Below are 23608 nucleotides of genomic sequence, written 5' to 3'. Positions count from 1 at the left end.
TGGAATGCCTCAAGAGGGTAACAGGCTAGCCAGCATTTCTCCCTGCTGTGCTGCAGAAGTTAGCAGTGCTAAAATCATGGGCTTTCATCTTATGCTACTGAATGCAGCAGTAGGGGCTCTTCTGCTCAGTCTTCATTTGAACCAATGTTTCCTCTTTCCCCTGAAATACAGAGAGCTCTGCTCTTCCCCCTTCCCTAATCTAATCCTTCAGGACCCCTCAGTGGGGGGAGAGGGGAGATTCAGTTGTGTGGTTGAAGAGATGAGGATGGGCAGGAGGGGACCCAGGGCTCCTGTGGGCAGAGTCACCTGGGGCAGGGGCAGTGACTGCACGGCCAGAGCTGTGGTGGGCACCCTTCCATGCTCACATGAGCTCCTGAACCTCCTGTGCCTTCAGTGTGGAGCGTGCAGACGAGCAAGAGTTTGCAGGAGTTTTGCTCTAGTACATTCTATGTGGAAACAGAGGCATTTCTGGAGCTGACAGAGCTCAGCCCTGTAATTTTGCTACGTGATGGTGTTTCTCACTCAAATCCAGCACTGCATCTCCATGTGTCATATCCTCACTGAGCTTTCAGACAGCAGTTAATATTTGCTAAATAATTGTGTGACATGGCTGGTTTTAATGATTTAACTAGAGCAGTGGAAAATTTTAATGACGGAAGCAACATTTTAATTGCATTTTCTGTGAAACCAGTTACTGCTCCAGCCACTGTTTATCAGCTCCTCATCACTTGCTGCATAAAATATGTTTCCTATACCTAGAGGGGAGCAGCAGCAAGGTATTATTTGTGGGTGAGTCTGGTAGTGAGACTGCATTAGGCAGTTAATGTCTGCTGATTTTCCTCTCCTTCCCAAGTGCAGTGCTCTGCCTTTTCCTCCATCATACTTCAGGTACCTTTAATGTTCTGCAGCTCATTGTCCGTTTGCAAAGCCATTCACATGGCAGTGAATCAGAGTTGTACCTGGAGGAAGAATGGAGTAATTTATTTCTGCACACAAGGTTCCTAACCTGAGCTTTGTCCCTGGAGGAGGTCAGCAATCTTATTTGTGGGTTCTGCACTAACCAGAAATGGAACAGTTTGCAGGGGTAACAATTGGGTTTCATGCTCCTTGAATCCTTTTAACTGCAGGAGTGATGTTCCAATCTTGACCTGAGGACAAGAAGTTCACTCTTTTCTGTCTATCCTTTTAACTGACCTAAATAAGTATCCAGATACTCCCTTGGCCTGGCCCTACCCTTGAATTGGGGTTTTTTGGTAGTTTCTCTGACCCCATCTGTGATGCATGACTTGACCTAATTCAGCCACCTGTCCAGAAACTGTTGGCTGTCTCTTTTCACTGTATCCTTCACCCACATCTCTGTTTGTGGAAGGTCAGATTCCTCCTCATCCTCATGGTTTTTGGTGTTGTGGGGCTGTGTTGGTGTGTGTGGTAGGCCAGGAGAGGGGCATTGCTTCCTCTGCAGAGTGGCACCAGCAGTAGTGTTTGCTCTGCTGTGTGAAATGCATGTCAAACTCTCTCAACATCTTCTTGTATTCAATTTCAAGCAACCTTCACCACCATCTTTTTGACTAGTATGTTTGCAAGGCACCTATGGCTATTGCACCTGCATTCCTGTTCAGCCAGGAGGAACCCTGGGAAAGACCTTAAATGATGCTAAATTCCCATGGAGTAACAGTAAGTTGAATATATTCAACCAGAATAAGAGGAGAAATAAGACCATCCTCGTGAGGGTTAAAGCATCAATCCATAGTGAGGGGTCTGTGGATGCTGGGGGTAATGAAGAACAACACCCTGCTTCATTCCTGCCAGTTTCTTTCTTGCCCTGTCCTTGCAACAAAAAGAAGAGGAGAAGGGTCTCATAAGAAGAAAAATGCTTTTGTGCAAAACAGCCTTTAGACCTGCTCTTTCCTGAGGCTGCTGAGTGAAATCATTTAGCAGGGCTATAAAAGGGCTGGCTACAATGGGGGTGTTAATAGCATTTGCAGCTATGTAAGCAGCAGTAACAACAGCAGACTAATCAAATCTCATCTTTCAGAGGGGAAGTTGATCACCTGAGTGGGTCTGGGATTTCCTCTTGCACCACTGCCAGGTGTCTTCACAGGCTGATTGAAATGTGGAGTGCAGTCTGGGGCCGGGGGCATGGCAGTGGCTGGGTGGATCTAATCTCTGAACACACACAGCAGCTCTGGTCACACTTCTGCCGTGAGGCCTGAGAGCTCCCTGGGTGGTGCTGGCTATTATCTCTGGCTGTGGCTTTCTGGTTTTTTTTTTTGGTTTTTTTTTTTTTTTTTTTTTTTTTTCCCCGTTTTCCTCTTGACCTGGGCTTCAAGTGCATTTCTCTGGCAGAGTCATAAATGCTGGGTGAGATCTCTTCATCTCCACTTGCAGCTTCCTTTGCTGACTTCTAACCCAAGAGGAGTAAAAAACATGGCTGAGAAGAGGCAGACATGACCAGACCCTAGGCACGAACCATCTCAATCTTATTTTCTCTTGGTACAGCTTTTCTGTCTCTTAATACTCGACTCACTGGAGCTGTGGGCAACTGGCTCCAGACTGGCTGCCTCTTGCAGGGGCTCTGCTCTAGGACGCAGCATCTGTTCCAGCCTCCTCTTCAGCTTCTCTGCCTTTTCTTTGTATTCAGCTGCCTCTTATTTCCAGTAGGAAGCTCAGGTCCTGAGGGCTTCTCATCATGAATCCAGAGGAGCAGCTGAGGTTCGGCCCTGCTGGGCATTTGGATCCTCAGCAGGCATCTGCCAGCCAGCCTGATGGCAACAGAGACAAAAGGAGCACTTTCCTCTGAGCAAGAACCACCTTCATGGGTTTGGGACCATTGGGGTACAAAAGAGGAAAGAAGGATGGACCTCTGCTTGTAGAAAGGAGATCAGACTGATGCCAAGGAGGGGGGAGTATGTGGCAGCAAGTCTGGCTGCTACTTCTGGAAAGCTGTGCCTGCATCAGTGCTGCCTTCCTTGGAGGTGTTTGGGGTGAAAAAACAGCCTTGGAAAACACCTGGTGTGCTTTGGGAAGTGATGGGAAATGCTTTGAGAAGTGATGGGGAATGCTTTGGGAAGTGAAGCCCAGAAGAGAGAAAGGCAAGGAGCTGTCTCGTGCATCTGACAGGCTGATAGTAGCAATGCCTGGCCCAGCATCTTCCCCTGACTTTGAGACAGGCTCTTCCCAAGCCTTTGATTTCTGCCTTCATGGTTTTTCTTTTTCTTTAGCCAGAATTGGATTTGTAGATGGACTGGAGCAAAACCATCAAAACTAATAGTTCTGCCCTTCCTTCTTAGCAACACTCAAGTGTTTGCTGAGGTATTTTAGCTCTTGACTTCTGCTTTTTTCTAGGCCTTGACTTTAAGTAGCCATCAAGAGAGTGCTCAAGGCAGTGAGCAGTGTTCAGGGAGAGCTTGAGGACAGGCTGAACCTGTGGTAGATCACCTTGCCCAGGTGCTCCTGAGACAGTGGATGTGGCCTCAGGCCTCCCCTCTGAAGCTGTCACAGCAGTGGGGACCTGCAGGGTCATGCCTTGAATCCTGTGACATGCTGTGGAGAAAACCTTGGTGGGCAGTTGGCCTTGGGAGCTGTTCTGAGTGCAGGAAGCTGCAGGAGATCTGAATTTTCTGTGGTTTCCTCCCTTTAGTGAGGAAAGCAGGGGCAAAACCAGGTCCTTCTTCGAGGGTGTCCTGTGGAGACCCCTAGGGAAAAGCCAATCTTTTCAGAAGTGGAGTGCCAAGAACTTTCCCTAAAGGGAGTGTTGATCCTATTATATTCTGAAAATCATTTCCTACCATGCTGGAGAATTGGCTTGTCAAAGCACAAATTACCCAGCAAGGAAATCACTGCCTCCAGATTCATTCGTAGCTCCTTTGTCTGCTCTGTGCTTGGCTGGTATGCTAGGTAAATATTTGTACAACACAGAGAATTGCCTCCCTTTCTTCTCTTTTCCAAGGGTCAAAGAGATGTCAGCCATTGGCACTTGTGTGCAGCCAGCCTTCTGTGTTTGCTGGCAGGCAGGCTCCATGCCAGGATGCTGGAGTAGCCAGGGTGGCTGGCTCTGGTGGCCAGCAGCCCTTCCAGAGCGTGGAAACAGGTTACTGATGCTTTGTCCTGAGCTTATTCCACAGGGCAGTGAAGTGCTGAGTGGAACAATGAAACCAAAGAACCTCTCCCCTCTGCACAAAAGGAAAAATGCTGCTGCTCTTGGTGTCTTCCCTCTGTGAATCTCCAGGGGTGAACTGATTTCTGTTGCCTGTTTTTTTTTTTTATCTGAGTAATTTAAAGAATGTTCCTAGTTGTGTGGTGATTAATGAAATCTTAGAGCTATGAATTTTATTTAAGTATTACATTAATAAGAAGGAGGGAAGAGCTTTTAAGGAAAATACAGGCAGTTTTTCTCTCTGTACCAGTCTGCCAACTCTGAGCAACATAAAACAACTCCACATCTCTGCTGGACCATTCCAGGCTGTTAGAGTCTCTCAGCCCTGCAAGACCAGTTCATACTGGTGACTGCTACACTTTCTTTTTTTAAGAAAAAAAGACACCTTTCTGTTCCCTGACACCTTTCTGTTTCCTCTGCACAGGATATGAGAGCTGGAGGGAGCTTGCTAAGGTTCTGTCAGACCCCAGTGCCCCAGGTGGGGACACAAGCCTTCAGCTGGACTATCCTCAGAGGCTGGGACACCAGGTGAGGAGCAGAACGTGCAGAAGGGCAGCCCTTCCTCTCTCATGCTGGCCCCAAGAGACCAATCTCACTTCTCACAGGAAGGAGAGCTTGCCACAGGCAAAATCTGAGCTGAGTCACAGCAATGTGAACCTACAATGGCCCCACTGTGGCCAATTAAGGTGTTTTAGGTGTCCCAAGCCACGGCAGGGGGATGAGGCTGGCTGGGCTTGTGGCACAGGAAGGCAAGATAGAAGCAGAAGTGAAAGGTCTGCAGAGAGTTCATTGCTCTCCAGTGAAGCCCATCTCAGTGCTGTTGAGTGAAGGCAGTGCTGGGAGAGCTTTTGCTTGAACATTTTTGAAACATAGATGGGGGAAAAAACCCCCAGAGAATGACCTGAGTTTTAACTCTGTGCTAAAGTTAACTCTAGCAAGCAGTTATAAAATACTGGTATCCTTTTCCCTCATGTAAATATGCTGTCAAAAGAAACAGGGAGCATTTTCACCCTGTTACATCCATGATATCTGGTCTGTCCTTTGGAAAGGGAGCTTGAAAACTTGTTTTATTTTCTCATATGTTCTTGTGAGGAGATTTGAACCCTCTTGTAGAGCTTGTGTAGAACCACCTTGTACATGTCAGTGCTGTGCCATTTTTCAGAGTATTTTGACTTTGCTCTGCTTGTATTTCAGGTCCAAGAGCTGCAAATAGGTGGGAGGAATAAATCAAATTATGCAGCTGTTGGCAGCCCTGTCCCATGGATGCCAGAGGTGAGTGCCTTTCTCCATCATTTTGGGTGAGGGGGGTTATGGCTAGAGACCTGTACAGCAAAAATGAAAGGCAGGGAGGTATGCCTGGAAATTAATTCACTTTACCAGAAGTCCACTCCCTGCTTAACGGTGCTTACAGACCTGAGTAATCATCTGGAAAGACTGGAGTGTCAGGATTCCAGGTAATTTGTTGTCTCCACAACTCCTCAAGGCTCCAAGCACCCACCTGCAATTCCAGGCAGCCCTCTACCTTCCTGAAAAGTGAAGTTTATTCAGGGCTGGGGTGTGTAGGGCCAATCATTCAACGAGCAAATACATGCAGAAGTGTCACTCTGCTCTTGCTCTGGCTTTTGCTATCCAAAAGGGGATTAAGGTTTTCTGCATGTCACAGGTGGAGATTTCTCCACTTCAGTGGCTCTTCCATGAACAGAGACCCTCTCTGGTGACCCTTGCAGGCTGGGGTAAACACTCCCTTTGTTTCCTTCATGCCTCAATTACTCTTTCCTCCCCTGTTCCCTTATCTCATCATTCCTCTTCAGATAAGGGAGCAATGCAGCCTGCTTCTAATGAGAGGGACACCAGCCAGGGGGCATTCAGTTAATGGAGCCAGCTCACTAAATTCCTCAAGGTGATTAGAGACCTGCACAAATTAAGGAGCCTCTGTGAGTCCTCAGGGGAGAGGGAGCAGGCTGCTGGCCCTGCACTCAGATCTCCCGATCTGGTAATGGCGGGTGTATCCATCCAGCCACAACACGGAGCAGTTCAGGTGCCTGCGGCCTAGGCTTTCCTGGCAGTAGCAGCAGCATCAGCCACCTTCCAGAGCCCAGAACCAGATCAGGCCATTGATCTGTTCTGCATTAGAGCATGGGCTCTGGAGTGCTGGTCCCAACTGGAGCCTGGGTCTCGAGATTTCCCAGAGCAATGAATCTGGAGAGTGGCCAGCTGTGGTGTGCAGTGAGCCTTGGCCAGGTTAGAGGTGCATTTGTGGCCTGGGCACTTTTCTCTTTTGCTGTATAAAGCAAAATTTCCTGCCCTTGCTGCAGCACTGTGTGTGCCCAGAGGGTCAGCAGAGTCCCCCTGACTGCAAACAGAGGCCAGTGCTTCACCAGTGCCAGCTGCAGGAGCTGGAGAGGGATCCATGGGCACAGCTCTGTGCAGAGCTGCTTGCTGTCCTCCCAACCACCAACTGAAATTTCTCCCAGCCTGGGGATTAAGTTTTTCTGTGACTCTGCCCAAATTAATTACCCTGGGTCTGTAATCCCATTGTGCCCTTCCCACAGCATCTCTAATAACTTAATTGCAGCCTGATTCCTGGGGCGAGGGACACCAGGTTGCCTCACACAGCTCAGGGAGCTGGGCTTTGTTTTAATAGAGAGGCATATTCCTGAAAAACATAAATAATTAACAGGGTTGCAGAGTGAGCTGGCAGCCAGCATTGCCAAAAAAGGACAGGTTTCAGTTTTCCTCTCTCAGTTTCAGGATATGAGATAGGCAGCTTAAGTCTTCAGCCTTGGATAATGATATAGGAAAGTGTGCTCATTGGAAATCCCAAATTGAAGTTTTACTGTGGCACCTGGGGGAAAGGAGGGTTCACCCTTGCTCCTGGTTCCTCAAGATGCCTGTGCACATGATGGTTGTTACCCTTACTGTCACCTTCAGGCACCAGAGCAAAGTCTTCCAGCTCCCAGCATCACACACTGCCTGCCCAGGCTGGAGAGTTTTGTTTCATTGATTCAGAAACGTGCCTGGCTATCATCAGGGCAGAGCTGCATTTGACACTGCTGTAGGCGTGGGCAGAACTTTCAGAAAATGACTGAAAGGTTTAGCCAGGCTGTTCTCATTTACCTCTGCAAAAGCATCTGCTCAGCTCTGAGAGGAGAAAGGTCTGGGCAGTGCTGGGGTGCATTTAAAATGTCCATTCCTTCTTCATGCCTGCGCAGCCTTCTCTCTGCAGGGAGGTGTGAGGGATGTTCAGGACAGGTAACACCTGTACAGTTGCACAGGTGCTGCACAAAACCAAAGGATGGTGCTGGGGTGTTGTCCTGCTCCCAGACCTGCCCCAAGAGAAAGCATCATCCTTTCCTGAGAGGACTGAAAGACAAAGCTGTTGCTGCTCACTCTGTCTCTGCTGATGTCCCTTCCCTGTCCTCTCGTGCCCATCCACACAGGGCTGCCTTGCTAACTTGTCTTGATGGATTCCCACAAGTGCCCAGCACAGCAGAGCGTGCTGCCAAGCCCAGCTGCTGGCTGCTCAGTGTCACCCAGCCAGGGGAGCTGGGCCAGGCAGGAGGAGGGGCCCCAGCCACGCTGAGGAGACAGAAGAGTCTCACAGCCTCAGGAGTTTCTGGTTGGCAGCACAACGTCGCCTTTCTTCTGCGGCTCAAGCCCTCTCTGTGCCCTGTTTATCATTCCCTGGGCTGCGTGCAGCTATGCAGCTGATTTGCCTCTGTGATGCCAAAGCTGCCCAGGATTAAATTAGGAAAGCTTCTCCTCTCCATCCTGCTCCAGTTAAAGGGCAGGAGGTCGTGTCTCTGCTGCTGCAATTCTCTCAGCTTTGCTGCTTGCACAGATCTTTCTTACCTGGGCTCCTTGCTCAGCACAAGGAGCTGTGTGCTCCAGGGCACACTCACCCTGTGCTGTGTGTGCTCCAGGGCACACTCACACTGTGCTGTGTGTGCTCCAGGACACACTCACCCTGCTCTGTGTGCTCCAGGGCACACTCACACTGTGCTGTGTGCTCCAGGGCACACTCACACTGTGCTGTGTGCTCCAGGGCACACTCACACTGTGCTGTGTGTTCCAGGGCACACTCACCCTGCTCTGTGTGCTCCAGGGCACACTCACACTGTGCTGTGTGTGCTCCAGGGCACACTCACCCTGCTCTGTGTGCTCCAGGGCACACTCACACTGTGCTCTGTGTGCTCCAGGGCACACTCACCCTGCTCTGTGTGCTCCAGGGCACACTCACACTGTGCTGTGTGCTCCAGGGCACACTCACACGGTGCTCTGTGTGCTCCAGGGCACACTCACCCTGCTCTGTGTGCTCCAGGGCACACTCACACTGTGCTGTGTGTGCTCCAGGGCACACTCACACTGTGCTGTGTGCTCCAGGGCACACTCACACTGTGCTGTGTGTTCCAGGGCACACTCACCCTGCTCTGTGTGCTCCAGGGCACACTCACACTGTGCTGTGTGTGCTCCAGGGCACACTCACCCTGCTCTGTGTGCTCCAGGGCACACTCACACTGTGCTCTGTGCTCCAGGACACACTCACCCTGCTCTGTGTGCTGCAGGGCACACTCACCCTGCTCTGTGTGCTCCAGGGCACACTGACACTGTGCTGTGTGTTCCAGGGCACACTCACCCTGCTCTGTGTGCTCCAGGACACACTCACACTGTGCTGTGTGCTCCAGGGCACACTCACCCTGCTCTGTGTGCTCCAGGGCACACTCACACTGTGCTCTGTGTGCTCCAGGGCACACTCACACTGTGCTGTGTGTTCCAGGGCACACTCACCCTGCTCTGTGTGCTCCAGGGCGCACTCACACTGTGCTCTGTGTGCTCCAGGGCACACTCACACTGTGCTGTGTGTTCCAGGGCACACTCACCCTGCTCTGTGTGCTCCAGGACACACTCACACTGTGCTGTGTGCTCCAGGACACACTCACACTGTGCTGTGTGTGCTCCAGGGCACACTCACCCTGCTCTGTGTGCTCCAGGGCACACTCACACTGTGCTCTGTGTGCTCCAGGGCGCACTCACTGTCCCTGTTCTGGTGCCCTTGGTGTGTGACCTGTGCCTGTTGTGTGCCTGAGTTGGGATCATGCACTGCTGCTATTTCAGCAGGGTGATAAGCAACTGGGGAAAGGTGTTGGAGAAGCCTCAAGGGCAGGAGAAACCCTCTAAATGGGAAGGTTGCATAAAACCAGCTCCTTTGAATGCTCAGACTCATGGTTTCTGTTCCTGGTTCTGGCCAAATCAGTCTACCCAGAATTTTCAATGTTTTTAAGGGGAGATTTCCCCTTCTCCCCTTAAAAACATTTTTGATGTTTTTAAGGGGAGGAGGGGAAACTTAACTTGTTGCTTGCCAGGTCCTAAATTTCCTTTTGCAAAGCAGGGCCAGGTAGGAAGTCAAACATAGGCCAAGCTGGGAAGTCAAATGCAGCAACCATGTTTTAGAATTATGTTCTAAAAGCCATATTTTAGAAAATCCATTGACATTTCTGTGCACATGAATTGCTCTATAACTGCAATCTGTAAAAGCCCCAAGCAGGAGATTTTTACACCATGTTGCATGTTTTACTCATATAGCAAACAGAAGAATTTCTCAGCTGCCTGTAATGGGCAGCTGTGAATTGAGTTGGAGGGACAGAGGTGATAGAGTTTCAAAACAGCTGCTACGCTGATGACTCGTGGGGGCCTAAAATTAAAGCCTAGCTCAGTTTTCAGTCCCAAAGCAGCACTTTGGGCAGCCAGCACTTATCTGTCAATAGTGTTCTTTTTTTCCCTTTAAGAGGAAACAGAAACTAAGTTAAGCTGCCTTTACTCAGGAGAAAATTTGTTGATTTAGAAAATATTTTAAAATCGCATGCAAGAAATACTTATTATTTACCAGTAATTACTTCTAGTAGTTGTGAGTGCAGGAGAGCAAGGTGATCTCATTAACTCCTGCCAGCATCTCCTCTGTGGAGGGTTTGTGAAGACATTGGTGGTAGGAGTGTGGGGCTAGAAATCTCAGGAATTATCTCTGTAAGTATTGATGGTGTACCTAGTACAGTGCTGTCTGCCTTATTTTTTATTAGGCTGCCCTCTCCCTAATACTGCCAAAGTGCAGTGAAGTTTTGTATTGCAGTGGAACTGGTCCAAGTTTTACTCTGCAAACACTTGAGCAAGTATAGCCAGTCTTTTGGGATTTGCCTCATAAATATCTGGCTTTGCATTTGGGCTGCCCCGTGTCAAAGCCAGCCCAGCTTCGTTGCAGTCCTGAGCTTTGAGATCATCCCCGGGCTCTGTCTTTGGCAGCAGTGAGCTGCAGTGCCAGCCTGGCCACAGTGTGGGAGTGTTGTGCTACGTTTCATAGAGCTCTGAGCTGCTGCCTGCCCTGTGCAAGCAGTTCTCAAAAAAAAAAAAAAAATCCCCAAAAACCAGAATAATTTGTGACTAGCAGCAGACTTCCACAGGACTCAGCTTCTGGCAGTGGTTCTCTGTGGGAGCCCAGCCTGTTCCTCTCACTTCATGTTCCACAAGAAGCAGCAGTTGTCATTATTTGATTTGGCTGAGAAAAGCAGTGTAAGACCCTTGGGTGTGAAGCTGGATTTGGCCCAGGGGCACGGGACTGCACAGCAATTAAGTTCCAGTCCAGTGTTTGTCACGCTTGCAGTGATTTATTTGTATCACAAGTTCCTGCAGAGCCCCAGGTTTCTTTTGGCTGCCTCCATCACTCTGAGCCCTCTGTCTGTCTCCACTCTGATTCTGTGCGATGCTCTGAGGAATTCCATCCACTTTGCCTTGCTGCTTTTCCTCCTGTCTGGAGGGCAGAATCCAGGCTGATGGATGTCAGCAGAGGAGGAGGAGATGTTTGTGGGGGGCATCATGAGCTCTCAGACATCCATCAAGCCCTGGCAGTGGGGACACCAGTGAGAGGGGGCTGATGAGAGACCACTCCAGAGCAGCAGTGGTTGTGAATGTGCTTTGCCTGGCACACAGGAATGGTTTTCACATGCGCAACTAAAAATCCACAGCTCACAAGGAGCATCACTGCTGTGGAGCCAGATCTGCTTCACAGCCTTCCTTCAAGCCACAGTTTATTTCAAAGCACACCCCAAGCCCACCATCCTGGGAAAAATAACTCAGTGAAGAAGTTTCTCTGGCAGAAGTGCACAGAGAGGCTGGACCCTCCTCCACTGTGCTGCTTCAGGCCTGCTAGAGCCTCCCCAGCAAAAACTAAGAATTTGCTGCCATCTGTAGACATTTGGGTGCTGTTCAGGCTGTTTCCCCAGCCCTGCTCCCACAGCCCTTATATAGGCAAGACAGCCACAGCAAAACCTCCCCAGTCCCAAGGCAACCTAATCCTTTCTTCAGCCTTTTGCCATCTAAGGTAGCTTGTACCGTCTCCAGATTATTTATTCTTCACTGTTGGATGCCAGTGCTGCAAGGAAGGTTTCAGTATCCAGCTCCACTGGCTGCAGGCAGAAAGCTTGGACTTTGCTGGGGAGCAGTGAGTCCCTTCTGAGTGGCTCTGACAGAAATAAATCTGTCCTTTCAGGAGTGTTTTGCTCAAGTCCCACAGTGGCCAGCAAGCTTTTCCCAGCCCTGCTGTGCTGCAGGTCTCAGCTGGACAGTGGCAGCCTGTCCTGATGGGGCTGGCTGCCTGGCAGGGAGCTGTGCTCACACTGCACACCCTCCTGTGCTCTCCAGGCTGGAACCCCCACCTCCCTCAGTGTTTCTGTGTCTCTGCAGACACTCAGAGGCTGTGCTGCCCACTGAGCTGCCTGTGCTGCTGCTCCCTGCTCTGCTGGGCCTCCATCTCCCTGTGCCCACCATCTTCCATCAGCTTTAGCTGTAGGATGTGCTTTGAGAAGCATCTCCCCTCCCTAGGGTGTCCCTTCTTCCTCAGGTCAGGAAAATAGCCCTGAGATGGTGAGGGAGTCCAAAACACTTTCTTGCAGAACATCAGATGTTACATCATGGGGAGCTGCTGTGTGTTCCACACCACGGCCTCCGAGCACAGCCCTCTGGTGAAACACCTCCTTGATGGAGCAGAGCCCAGCCATGGAACTGAGGTGTCCCAAGCATTAGCACAGTTCCCTGGTGCCATTCAGGTGTGTGTGCCAACCCCACACCTTCAGCAGATGAGCAGCAGTGCTCTGGACCCTGCAGAGCAGTGCATCATATCTAAGGAATCTTCCTTCACTGTCCCGAGCACTCCAGGGGCTGTGGCTAAGGCTGTCAGAGCAGAGGAGGGACACAGGGGTTGGGTGCAGCAGTTCATGGTGCGCCACTTCTGCCTTCTAGTTCCAGGGCCAGGCCAACCTGCATGTGTTTGAGGACTGGTGTGGCAGCTCCATCGAGCAGCTCAGGAGAAACCTGCACTTCCCTCTCTTCCCTCACGTGAGTAAGACCATGGCATCCACTGCCCTGCACTTCCCAGCTCAGCTTCCCAGGTGGATCACCATTGTTCCCTTCACATCCTGCCCCTGCCTCCCTCTCTGTCCTGCTTTTTGTTAAAATCCACCACCTCCCTCTCACCCACCTCCTCTGTCTTCCTGCTGAGGGAGCAGAAGGGTTCAAGGGTAGCAGCCCTTCTGCTGCACTGGGGAGGGTCATTTCACACCTGCTGGCCTGCCAGGGCTCAGACACAGGTGAAGGAGCCCTGTATTTGGTGTTCTCCTTCCAATTGGCTTCCATGCCATGTCCTGTCCCCACCATCTCAGTGCATCCCCTTCTCAGCAGCACCTGCTCCATCTCATTTCTTACTTGGTTGGCTCTTTCACTCTGCCTCCATCCTCCTCTCAGAGAAAACCCTCTGCCCACCTGTCCCAGGGTTTTTGATTCTTCCCTTCTTCCTATCACATCTAAAATTATTTCTATTAATTTTTTCTTCTTCCATTTCAGACAAGAACTATGCTGAAGAAGTTGGCCGTGTCCCCAAAATGGACCAACTATGGTCTCCGGATATTTGGTTACCTGCATCCTTTCACTGATGGTGAGGGCTCTGAGTTCCTTCACTGTGTCTCTTGTCACCTTCCCCTGCCTTCCCTCCTGGTGCTGAACCACTGGTGCCCTCACCCTGGCAATTCCAACACCAGGTCCTTTGTGTGGGTGATGTGTGTGACTGGCCATGGCTGTGGTGTGGCTGGAAGCACGTCTGCCTCTCCCTGGTAGGAGAAGCACAGGAGAAAGCAGATGGGAAGTGTTGATAAAGGAGAAAGCAGATAGGAATGTTGATAAATAACAATGCTGTTGTGAATGCACAGCCCATGGTGGGTATATGGCCATGAACAATCCCTGAGCTTTGCCTCCCTCCCTGGCATGGCCAGGACTGTCCGTGACATCAGTGATGTCCCTTCTGCTGCCATGAATGCCATCTGACAGCAGTGACATCTGTGTCCCCCAGCTGCATGCCTCTGCCCCGAGCAGCCTGCTGGCATCAGCCTCTGTCACTGGCCTGCAGCTGCCATCCCTGTGACCCTGGACAAAGGGTGAACCTCAGACACCTCTGTCTCCCTCTGTGGCTCATTCCTCCACCCAAACACTGCATCTCACACAAAACTTTGCTCTGGAAGCAGAAGGGATGTCAGGGGAGGCTTTGCATAGATTTCTTATCTTTCCAAGTTAGATGTCAGGTGAAGCCAGTGCGGGGGGGACACTGAACCAGTGACATCTGTGAAGTTTGTTTTCAGTCACAGCAGAGTTAACAGAGATGTTCAAAGGCAGGAAGGTGATAATATCAAAAGGGAAGGATGGTCTCACCAGGAAAAAGGGTAAAGAGAGCATTTTAGAGGAGCAGGATCTGTTCTGTGCACAAGCCCTTACCCCAAAGCCCTACTTACTCCCTGCATCTCTCGACAGGGGAGTTTCAGTTTGCCATTGCTGCAGATGACAACGCTGAGTTCTGGCTGAGTGCAGATGAAAAGCCCTCTGGTGTGCAGCTGCTGGCCAGCGTAGGCAAGGTACAGTGCCTGCTGCATGGCTTCTCCCCTCGAGGCTTTCATGTTCCTGTGGGAACAGAGACCTTCCTGACTTGCTGCTTCCTTGGACTACCCGGGTTTCTTTCCCTGCCCAACCACAGACAGCATCAGCACAGATGCCAGATGGGGTATGACATGTGATACCTTAAGCCATTTACCTCTTGGTAGTGCTATTGGGAGTCCCTTGTTCACAATTAGGGGACTTAAATCTGTCCACAGGTGATGAATTTCACAGATGACTTACCAGGAGGAATTGGAGGGAAGAGGGAGTTAAATTTTCCTTTTTTGAGGAATTGGAGGGAAGAGGGAGTTAAATTTTCCTTTTTTATCATTGTCAGTGCAGTAACAAGGGAAGAAACTCGTATTAACTAGAGCCATCTTCCATCTCTTCACAGACAGGGAAGGAGTGGACGGCACCAGGAGAGTTTGGGAAATTTCACAGCCAGAAGTCAAACATGGTGAGGTGAGTGAGCAAAGTCCCCCAGTCCCAGCCAGCTCTACACATGACCAGGAAATCACAAGGATAAGGGAAAAGCACTCAGGCTTGCCCTGAGGAGTTTCGCAATACAGAGAAAGGGATTACTCTGGGGTATTGCCAAAGCCTGGCTGATTTACTGCAGGAATGCAACACTGAGTTTTTCTTCCCTGCAGCAATCAACCACCAGCACATCCAGGCTCCCCTATATGAACTGTATCCCAAGCTTCCTGTCTCCAAGTTTCCTAGAGGCCAAAACCCAGCAGGCCACACTGAGAGGGAATTATTCAGAATTAACTGGGAATTGCTCTGGATTGCTCCAGGTGCATAGGTGAAGCTGCCTATCTCACTGGCAGGATCTAAATTTTCTTGGCAGCACTAACCCCGCCTACCCTGAGAATTAGGTTGTTTCAGGGGTGTGGTTGCTCTGCACTCATTGTCTGCTGACAAGCTAAGAAATGTTCCTTAATGCTCCTGGTGACAGACACCTTGTTCTTGGCAGGTTGTCAGCAGAGGGCAGGTACTACTTTGAGGTGCTGCACAAGCAGGATGACAGAGGAACAGACCATGTGGAAGTAGCAGTGAGTCTGTGGAAATGGTGGTCCCCTATATGTGTCCCCACAGAGCTCAGGAGTGATGTTTGTAACCATTTCCCTCCTTTCCCTGGCCTCAGCTCCTCATTGCATGAGATGTGGCTCATCCCTCCCAGAGCCCTTACCTACTTCTGTGTGAGATAGTCCTGGCCATGTGTCAGGACCCCTTCCTCTGCTTATTTGGGATACATCTGCCTTCTCTGGTGTCTCTTGAAGCTTTTTGGCCTTTCCTGGTTGGATGTGTCCTGGGGGATCTCTGCTCATTCCCAGTCTTTTGCTGCTGGGTGAATTCAGTCCTAGTAGGGGTTGTGTGTTCCTTTTGTTCAGTCTTGGTTAACTCCATAGGTACTTCATTTTACCGTGTTTCTCTGTTCCAGTGGAGACTGAATGATCCAGAAGCAAAGTTCAAAGTCATTGACTCCCAATATCTCTCCCTTTTTGCTAGTAAGTATCTTCATCACAAGTTTTCCCAAGCACCTCCCCATTCTTCCTAAATGTATCAGCATCCAGTGTTTCACCATGAATCATTGTCTAGCCAGGAAAATACCAGGCATACACATCATTGGGAGAAAAAGGTGGGGACAGTTCAGCAGAAAGATTTCTGGACAAGAGTGTGACTCATTATGAAACATGGGAGAATCAGAAGTAAGATTGGAGCATTTTTTCAGCGAAGTCTAGAGCTAGTGAGGAAGGGCAGAGAGGAGAGTCTGCGAAGGTGAGAAGTGTTGAGGATTGAGAGTAACACAGGATGGAGATTGCTTGCTGAGAGCCAGGGGGAACACGAGTCCCAAAACATGGGAGCTGTGGGGATATGCTGCCAGCTGGACACAACCAGGGAGAAGGGGCTGCTCTGGCACTTCAGGGGATTTCACTCTGGGTCCTGAACACAGCAGGATACACTAGCAAGGATGGGGGATGCTGCTTTCTTCTGTCCCAGCTTCAAGTCTCTGAGTTGGTGCTGGATTGCTGCAAACACATCAGTCCAGTCCCTCCTGTTTTGTAAACCCTTCTTAGCACATCAAGTGATGGTGTTATCAGTTAAGAAGCTCCTTAGTCCTGTTTACCCTTGCCCAGCTTTGTCATCATCACTTTCCTCTGCCAGCATTCCCCCTTTCCATGTCTACTGCTGTTGTCTCCCAACATTTCTGGAGTTTTTTTCATAGCAGCCCTTTTGTGCATGGAAGACTCCCTGATGTAATCAAGGCATCTGTTTGCTGTGTCTTGGATCACAACCTGCTGCTGCATTTTCTGAAACCTCCCTTGTGGCTAGGACTAGGCTTTCCATTTGGTCCTCCATCCTCATCCTTCTTCCTTCTTCTCTTTTCTTCTTACTCATTACCAGTATAATAGAAGGCTGACATTCCAGAAGACCCCTTCACAATTAGGTACAGTACTGCAGTCTCATTTTTATCTGTGCCTTCTGCCCATAGTTTTTTCCCTTGTTCATATTAGCCTTTGGCTGTATTACATGACATGCCATTCTTTCTGGGGTTCCATGTAGTTCAGTACCCCAAAGTTGCACACCAGTGCCCTTGGCAGGATGTTGCTTTTCCTTCATGGATATTGATTCAGTTCCCCTCATTTTAGAGTAAGATCCATGGAGACATGAAGCCCTGTGACAGCAGCACCCAAGGAAAAATGTAACCAATACCCAGTTTTGAGTTTGAGCTGCCTGTTGTTCTTGGCTTTCTGTGGGGCTTCATTCCCTTTCTGGAGTAACATCCTCCTCCTCCACTGAAGGTCTTTCCTTTGCCCCTCAGGTTTCTCCTCCCATTCATCTCTCTTCATCTCCTTTGAAAAGAAACTTAATACTAACAATACAGAGTTCCTGCCAGCATGGAGCCTGTTCAGTGATGGTGTATCCAAGGCAGGAGGTCATTTTCATCCACTCCTCATCCCTGTGTGTGTTTGCTTTCAGTGAAAGCCGTGTTCCCACCCCACAGCTTCTCTATATCCAGATTTCTGGGTCAGAGCCTTTCCTTTGCCTGTGCCAGAAACAGCATTGGTGCCAGGGATGCAATGCCATTTGGAAAGGGCTGGCACTGTAGAGAGGTGGTTTTTTGGACAAGGAGCAAGTTAGCCCCTGTCTCCCCCTTGTGTTCTCTCTCTGGTCTCCAGATGAGACGCTTCTGAAGATGGATGAGGTTGGGCACATCCCGCAGACGCTGGCCACTGGCAGGAGCTGGGCTGCTGGCAGCACTGGCAGCAGGGTACACCCAGCTGACATGCTGAAGCCTGACCCCCGGGACACTCTTTATGAAGGTGAGACTTGGAAAGCAGCTGAGGGAGTAACTGCAGCCTGTGCAGGAGCACAGCTGGGAAGGATTGTCCTCCTGCACTGCAGTTATCCAGGCCATGCTTTTTTATTCCTGGTGTAAAAGAGAGGGACAGCTACAATATCAGTCAGAGTAGGAGACAAAGCACAGACTAAATCCAGCTCCTCTTTCTTGGTGTCCAGCTCAAACCACATCCCCAAGTATATTTTTGTGTGAGCGTCTTAAAGGAATGTAAAGAGCTGAGCTGTGCAAGAAGATTTGTTTAATCTATCCCTTAATATTTCACATGGCTAAATAGAACCCAGGGACAGAAGTAGCTGAGCTGGTGGGTGGTTGCAGCAGGGCTCCTCCTGCAGCCCTTGCCTGTTTGTTCCTTGCCTGCAGTGCCTCTGCTCAGCAAGTCCCGCGTGCGCCGGGCCCTGCCTGACTGCCCCTACAAGCCCAGCTACCTGGTGAATGGATTTCCTCTGCAGCGCTACCAGGGCCTCCAGTTTGTAAGTTGGACTTCTTAACTTGATTTTTGCCCAGGGACACACAAGGAGGAAGAAGAAATCCCATTAGCCATAGGGCAAGAGGCCCCGTGTTAGCCAAAGGCCGCCCTGCCTTTGCAGGGAATCTCACAGTGGCTGAGGGTTTCATTCTCCATGGGGGGGACTGTAGTGTGTGTGGATTACTAAAGCCATGGGCATCTCTTCAGGAGGACTTGGCCACTTCTCCCCCAGTTAGTTCTCACTCTGTTGTAGGACTTGAGCTCACAGTTAGAGAGGTGGGCAGATGCTGAGGGAGAGGGTAAAAGGCACATGCATACATACATACATACATACATATATCTCAGCATGCTTCCTTTTGTCTTCCATTCTCACAGCCTGCTCCTGGACAGGGAAAGAGTGAGCAACTCCTGCTGGTTATCCTGCAGCTATGTTTGGATCACCTTGTGGCTGATGCCTGGCATTTAGGAGAGTTTCACTTTGTCTTTCTCTCCTCTTCACAGGTTCATCTATCCTTTGTTTACCCAAATGATTACACTCGCCTGAGCCACATGGAGAAAGACAACAAATGCTTCTACCAGGAAAACCCTTATTATTTGGAAAGGTAGCATGCTGTGAATTTGGGGTTATTTGCAGGGTGGGGAGAAGCTTGAAGGCTGGAATTGGTGTGGAATTTCATGCTCACTTCTTAATTCTTAAAGATCCCTTATGTCTTGCAAAACATTAAAGCATATAGTTTCTTTTGATAACTTAAGTGAAAATATGTTTAGGTCTCAAGGGGAAACTACCAATGCTTTTCTTGCACTGTTAGCCCAGTAGCTGAGTCAGAGCATGGTTGTTCTCTTACATCAGGCAGTGTATTCCCAGCAAGCTTGGCCTGCAAGTGGCTGGAGCCTCCTGATAGCTGTTACTGTGAAAGCCAAACTATGGCCACCACCAGGCCTTTCTCTGGGGGAAGAAATGCATGTCACTCATCTTCACTGGTGCTCAGATCCCAGTGGTGGCCCCACAAGGGAGCTGCTACTTGTTGCATGCTCCCTACTGCAACAATCAGACATCTTGTGCAAGGACTCCCAGCCATCCAGGAGGACTTTTTTGCAGGATAAAGAGGGTCACTTTCCCAGTAAGATAGCTGATTATGACCCCCCTGTGCTCAGAATCGTTTTCCTTCTTCCAGGAAGGAAAGGAAGGAAAGGGCAAAGTAACATTCATCAAACTTGTGTTTTGCTCTTCTCTCTGCAGATTTGGGTTTTACAAGTATATGAAAATGGATCGGCCAGAGAAGAGCCTGGATTCTGGAGAAAGGACAGAGCAGCCAGGTAGGAGCCCTGATCTCAGAACCCAGGGGATCCTTTTATCTGTCACTTTTGTGTGTGGTCTTGCAGCACCAGCTGAAGGAAGCTGTTGACTTTCCATGCCAGAGAAGTCTCAGCCTTTCCATGCCAGATTGCTGTGTCTGGGAGGAGACTTTTGCTGCCACTTTTACTTCCCTTAAGGGCAGGTTGGGACCTCACCAAACAGTGGGGCTGCAGTAGACAACATGACAGCTCTCAGGCCCACAGCTTAGCTGAGGGGCAATTCTAGCAAAACCATGGGCAGGAATAACACAGCCAGGGGTGTGCAGTGTGGCAGCCTGTGGTCACACCTGCCCTGCAGAGCTGAGGGCAAAGCCAGACAGCTCCACAACCTTTGGCAGTGGTGAGTGCTGAGGAGGCTGAGCATGGCTCCAACATGGGAGAGCATCCCTGTCCCTCTGGGCAGGAGAGACAACACTGAGAGGAGGCAGGAGAGAAGGAGCTGCCCCCTTGCCTGGTGGATGCCTGGGCAGGGCAGGGAAGGCAGCGGGAGGATGCCAGAGGTGTAACTTTGATTCATCCCGCAGGCTCCCAGGAGGGGAACGTGGATGAGCTGCAGTACGAGGAGCAGGATGTGGAGAGCACCAATGCCCCTGAGCAGGCTGGCACAGGGAGGGCAGGGCCAGCAGGCAACGTCCCCAGCAGTGTGCTGGGCAGTGACAACATCCACCAGGACTATTCCCTCCGGGAGCACCGCCGGCTCCTCGCGGTCACGGGGAATGATGCAGGAGAGGAGATGAGGAGGAGGACAAAAAGGTCTGGTATCAAATCAGCCATGCTGGCCTCTACCAACCAAAGCCTCAGCCTGCCTGGCCTAGAGGGAAACCCTGTAACAAAGAGACCCCGTGTGAAAGCTGGAGTCAAAGACAATTCCAGGAGCCCTCCGCAGCATGCCAGGGCCATCCAGGGGAGAGTGCCTGTCAGAAGGACAGTCCCTCCTTCTACGACTGTGTCTCAAAGGCAGCAGTCTCTTGGCCACCCCAGGGACTCAGGGGTCGCAATTCCCAGCAGGGTAGGACCTCGAGGAGACCTCAGCACCACAAAGGACAGGCTGCAGCCAGGAGGCACCGTGCCAGTTGGGAAAGGAATCCCAGTCTCTGGCAGAGCTGGGAGACAGGCAGTGAGTGCTGCCAGCCCCAGCCAGCAGCGCGGGCTGCCGCAGTGGCTGAGCCAGGTGCAGTCCTACATTGCTGAGCAGAAGGTGGCCAGCGATGGGGATGTGGGTGAAGGAGAGGCACAGGTGGCATCTCCTTTGAAAGACAAGTCTGGAGGAGCAGTAGAGGAGGAAGAGGTGGATGGGGAGCCAGACGAGGAAGATGAGGAGGATTTTGATTACGTACCAGTGTTTGACCAGGCAGTGAACTGGGAGCAGACCTTCAGCATGAACAACCTGGACTTCCATATGCTGCGCACAGACTGGATTGACCTCAAGTGCAACACCTCGGGAAATTTGCTGCTAAGAGAAAGAGAGGCCCTGGAAGTCACACGTGTCTTCCTGAGGAAGCTCAACCAGAGGAGTAAAGGGTAAGGTGCAGTGAGAAAACCAAGGGGCACTGTCCCAGAGCTGGCTTACCATGCTGCATGGGGAATACCTGTTATGTGAGTAACTGGTGAGAATCAGAGGATGAACTAGATGTGGTAAATAAGATTTCAGGCAAGGAATCTGTGTAAAGCACTGAACTTTAGGCACACTTCTTATTCCTGAGAAATGATACCAGCTTTTGCTGGTACTCTTTTGTTACGTGGTCTTGGTATGATTTTTTTTCTTCTCAAGACTTACCATCCCTTCTGGCAAACAGACACACTTCCTCTAGCCTCCATAAACTAAACAGTCTAACTCCTGATCCTTCTGTTGGGCTGGCCTTAATTTTTATAATGTTTTTAACCAGTCTTTTCTGGTTTCAGTTGGTGTTAATTTTCCCATACATAAGTGACCAATATCCTGGATGTTTTATGGAATGGGTGTTATTAGCTTCTAATCCCTGCTGGAACTAGGCCTAATGTTACATATTAAGATCACATTTGCATTTTCAGGGTCACACCAGTCACAGCCAGGTGTAACTGACCAGCACACACAGGATTTTCTCAGGATTTTTAACTCACAAGCGTCTGGTTTATAGCAGAAACTCTTGTAATGATCTGAAAGGGCATGACCTGGCATTTCATCCAGTTTTGGCCATTCTGAATCTACAGCCCTGCCAGTTTTTACTGTATGATTGCTCAGTCCTACTCCATATTCCTGTTTGATAAGGTGTCATGAGCCAGTTTCAGCAGCCCAAACATGCTCCTGGTGCCAAAATCCTTGTAGGTGGTGTTGAATACACTCGCTATTACCAGCCCTACACAATCATTCAGACACATTTGTTATTTTCTGTGTCACCTTTATTTCATTTCTCTTGGCCGGAATCCCAGGTCTAATCCCACACTCTTGTGGATTTAGGAGAAACAGGTGCTAAACATTCCCATGGAATTTTGGAAGCGGCGCAGCAAAGCAGGGGGGGAGCTGGGGACAGAAAGGCTTGTGCTGGCCCGAAGGAAGGAGCCCAGCAGGGCTGGGGGAGGGACAGGGCCAGGTTGTGCCCACAGCAGCTGTGTCCCTGCAGGCGCTTCCAGCTGCAGCGCATCGTGAACGTGGAGAAGCGGCAGGACCGCATGCGGGGCAGCCGCTACCTGCTGGAGCTGGAGCTGCTGGAGCAGGGCCGGCGCCACGTCCGCCTCTCCGAGTACGTCTTTGCCCGCGGCTGGCAGGGCAGCAGCAGCCACGAGGAGGACGAGAGGAGGATGAGGAACCTGGTGTGGGGCCGCCGGCGGCGCCTGATGGCCGCGGCGAACGAGCCGGAGCTGTGCTGGCCCCAGGGGTTTTCCTGGAACCACCAGGCTGTGGTTCACTTCGTGGTGCCAGGTAAGGGGAGCTGCCTTCCCAGGACGTTGAGGGGTGGCACAGTGGGTGGTTCCCATGAGGGCAGTCATGGACAGTGGGTCTGAGCCAGTCTCAACCATCTTGGGTCAATATCACATTCTCTGGAAAAATCCCTCCGCCCAGGATTTGTCTTCTGGGAAGCTGAGAAGCCTCAGAGAAAAAGGAAAACAACTTTTATCTCATTTGCTTCTCCTGTGTTGTGCTCACATGTGGAATGTGTTTGGAGATTGTTTGTCCACAGGTGGTTGTTTCACTGGTTTCTGGTGTGAATTATTTTGACTCATTGGCCAATCAGGGCCAAGCTGTGTCAGGACTCTGGAAAGAGTCACGAGTTTTCATTGTTATCTTTTTAGCATTTAGTAAGTATCCTTTCTGTATTCTTTAGTATAGTGTAGTGTAGTATAGTGCAGTATTCTTTAATATAATATAGTATCATAAAATAATAAATTAGCCTTTTGAGAACATGGAGTCAGATTCATTGTTCCTTCCTGCTACAGGGCACCCCGCATATACAATAGGTCACTTCCAATTTCTGTTCTCTCCAAGTTAAATACCCTCAAAATGTGATAGGGCCCAAGCAGCCATGGCTTGTAAGCTCAGAGAAAGTCCCTGTCACATGGTGGGGAAGAACCCACACTGATTCCTTGGCTCTGTGGACCAGGTTTCCAGCCTGGGCCTATTTCATCATCCCTGAAAGGTTGTTGAGGTTTAATAGAAGGCAAGAAGCCTTGCTTGTTGAGAAGAAACAGCACCATTTAAATCAGTTTGCTTTGATTCTCTCCCTGTTACAATACAACCAGTGAAGAACCAGGCACGCTGGGTGCTGCAGTTCATCTCTGACATGGAAGAGCTGTTCCGAGTCACCAAGGATCCCCACTTCAGCGTCATCATCACCGACTACAGCAGCGACGACATGGATGTAGAGAAGGCTCTGAAAAGGTCTACCTTGCACAGGTGGGACTACTGCTTGGTGACAAAAAGCCACCCACACACATAAGCCTGCAAATAGCACATTTGGCAGCCTCTGTGTGTTGACCAGGCAAAGCCTGCTGCAGCTGGAGCACCACAGACACCATCCATCCACACCCTGCACGTATACGAGAATGTGTTTTTGTTATGATGTGCATACACATATATGCATGGAACACTGTTAGAAAAGTGCAAGGCAATACCTGGTGTAGTCTTCCAGCTAAATTTATTGCATTTGTCTCTTTTTTCAAGATTTCAAGAGAAAAGAGAAAGCAAGTCTCTCAGTGGTGGGGCAGGGGGAGGACAGAAATTATAAGAAAGCTCTAAGTGGGACAGAGAGCGTGGAGACCTCTGTTTGCTGGAATGACCCTGCTCTGATCTGTAACAGTTTTGGCTGGTCATTTCTGTTACCTA

General features: G+C 50.1%; 1 protein-coding gene across 1 annotated transcript in view; it reads left to right on the top strand.

Annotated features, from left to right (window-relative positions):
- Nucleotides 1-23608, top strand: part of B4GALNT3 (beta-1,4-N-acetyl-galactosaminyltransferase 3) — a 59017-nt gene that overhangs the window by 32417 nt on the left and 2992 nt on the right. Inside the window, exons 3-17 of the mRNA XM_058805182.1 lie at nucleotides 4581-4684; nucleotides 5351-5428; nucleotides 12443-12538; nucleotides 13043-13133; nucleotides 14000-14100; nucleotides 14514-14581; nucleotides 15096-15174; nucleotides 15564-15630; nucleotides 17305-17448; nucleotides 17847-17956; nucleotides 18454-18554; nucleotides 19193-19269; nucleotides 19833-20829; nucleotides 21909-22207; nucleotides 23026-23179. Coding sequence (XP_058661165.1) covers nucleotides 4581-4684; nucleotides 5351-5428; nucleotides 12443-12538; nucleotides 13043-13133; nucleotides 14000-14100; nucleotides 14514-14581; nucleotides 15096-15174; nucleotides 15564-15630; nucleotides 17305-17448; nucleotides 17847-17956; nucleotides 18454-18554; nucleotides 19193-19269; nucleotides 19833-20829; nucleotides 21909-22207; nucleotides 23026-23179 — 2566 coding nt within the window. The remainder of the gene's footprint in view (nucleotides 1-4580; nucleotides 4685-5350; nucleotides 5429-12442; nucleotides 12539-13042; nucleotides 13134-13999; nucleotides 14101-14513; nucleotides 14582-15095; nucleotides 15175-15563; nucleotides 15631-17304; nucleotides 17449-17846; nucleotides 17957-18453; nucleotides 18555-19192; nucleotides 19270-19832; nucleotides 20830-21908; nucleotides 22208-23025; nucleotides 23180-23608) is intronic.

This window comes from Ammospiza caudacuta, chromosome 5, assembly GCF_027887145.1.
Source record: "Ammospiza caudacuta isolate bAmmCau1 chromosome 5, bAmmCau1.pri, whole genome shotgun sequence".
NCBI classification, from domain to species: Eukaryota; Metazoa; Chordata; class Aves; order Passeriformes; family Passerellidae; genus Ammospiza; species Ammospiza caudacuta.
The sequence above is the reverse complement of the archived record's forward strand: the minus strand, read 5'-3'. Positions and strand labels throughout refer to the sequence as shown.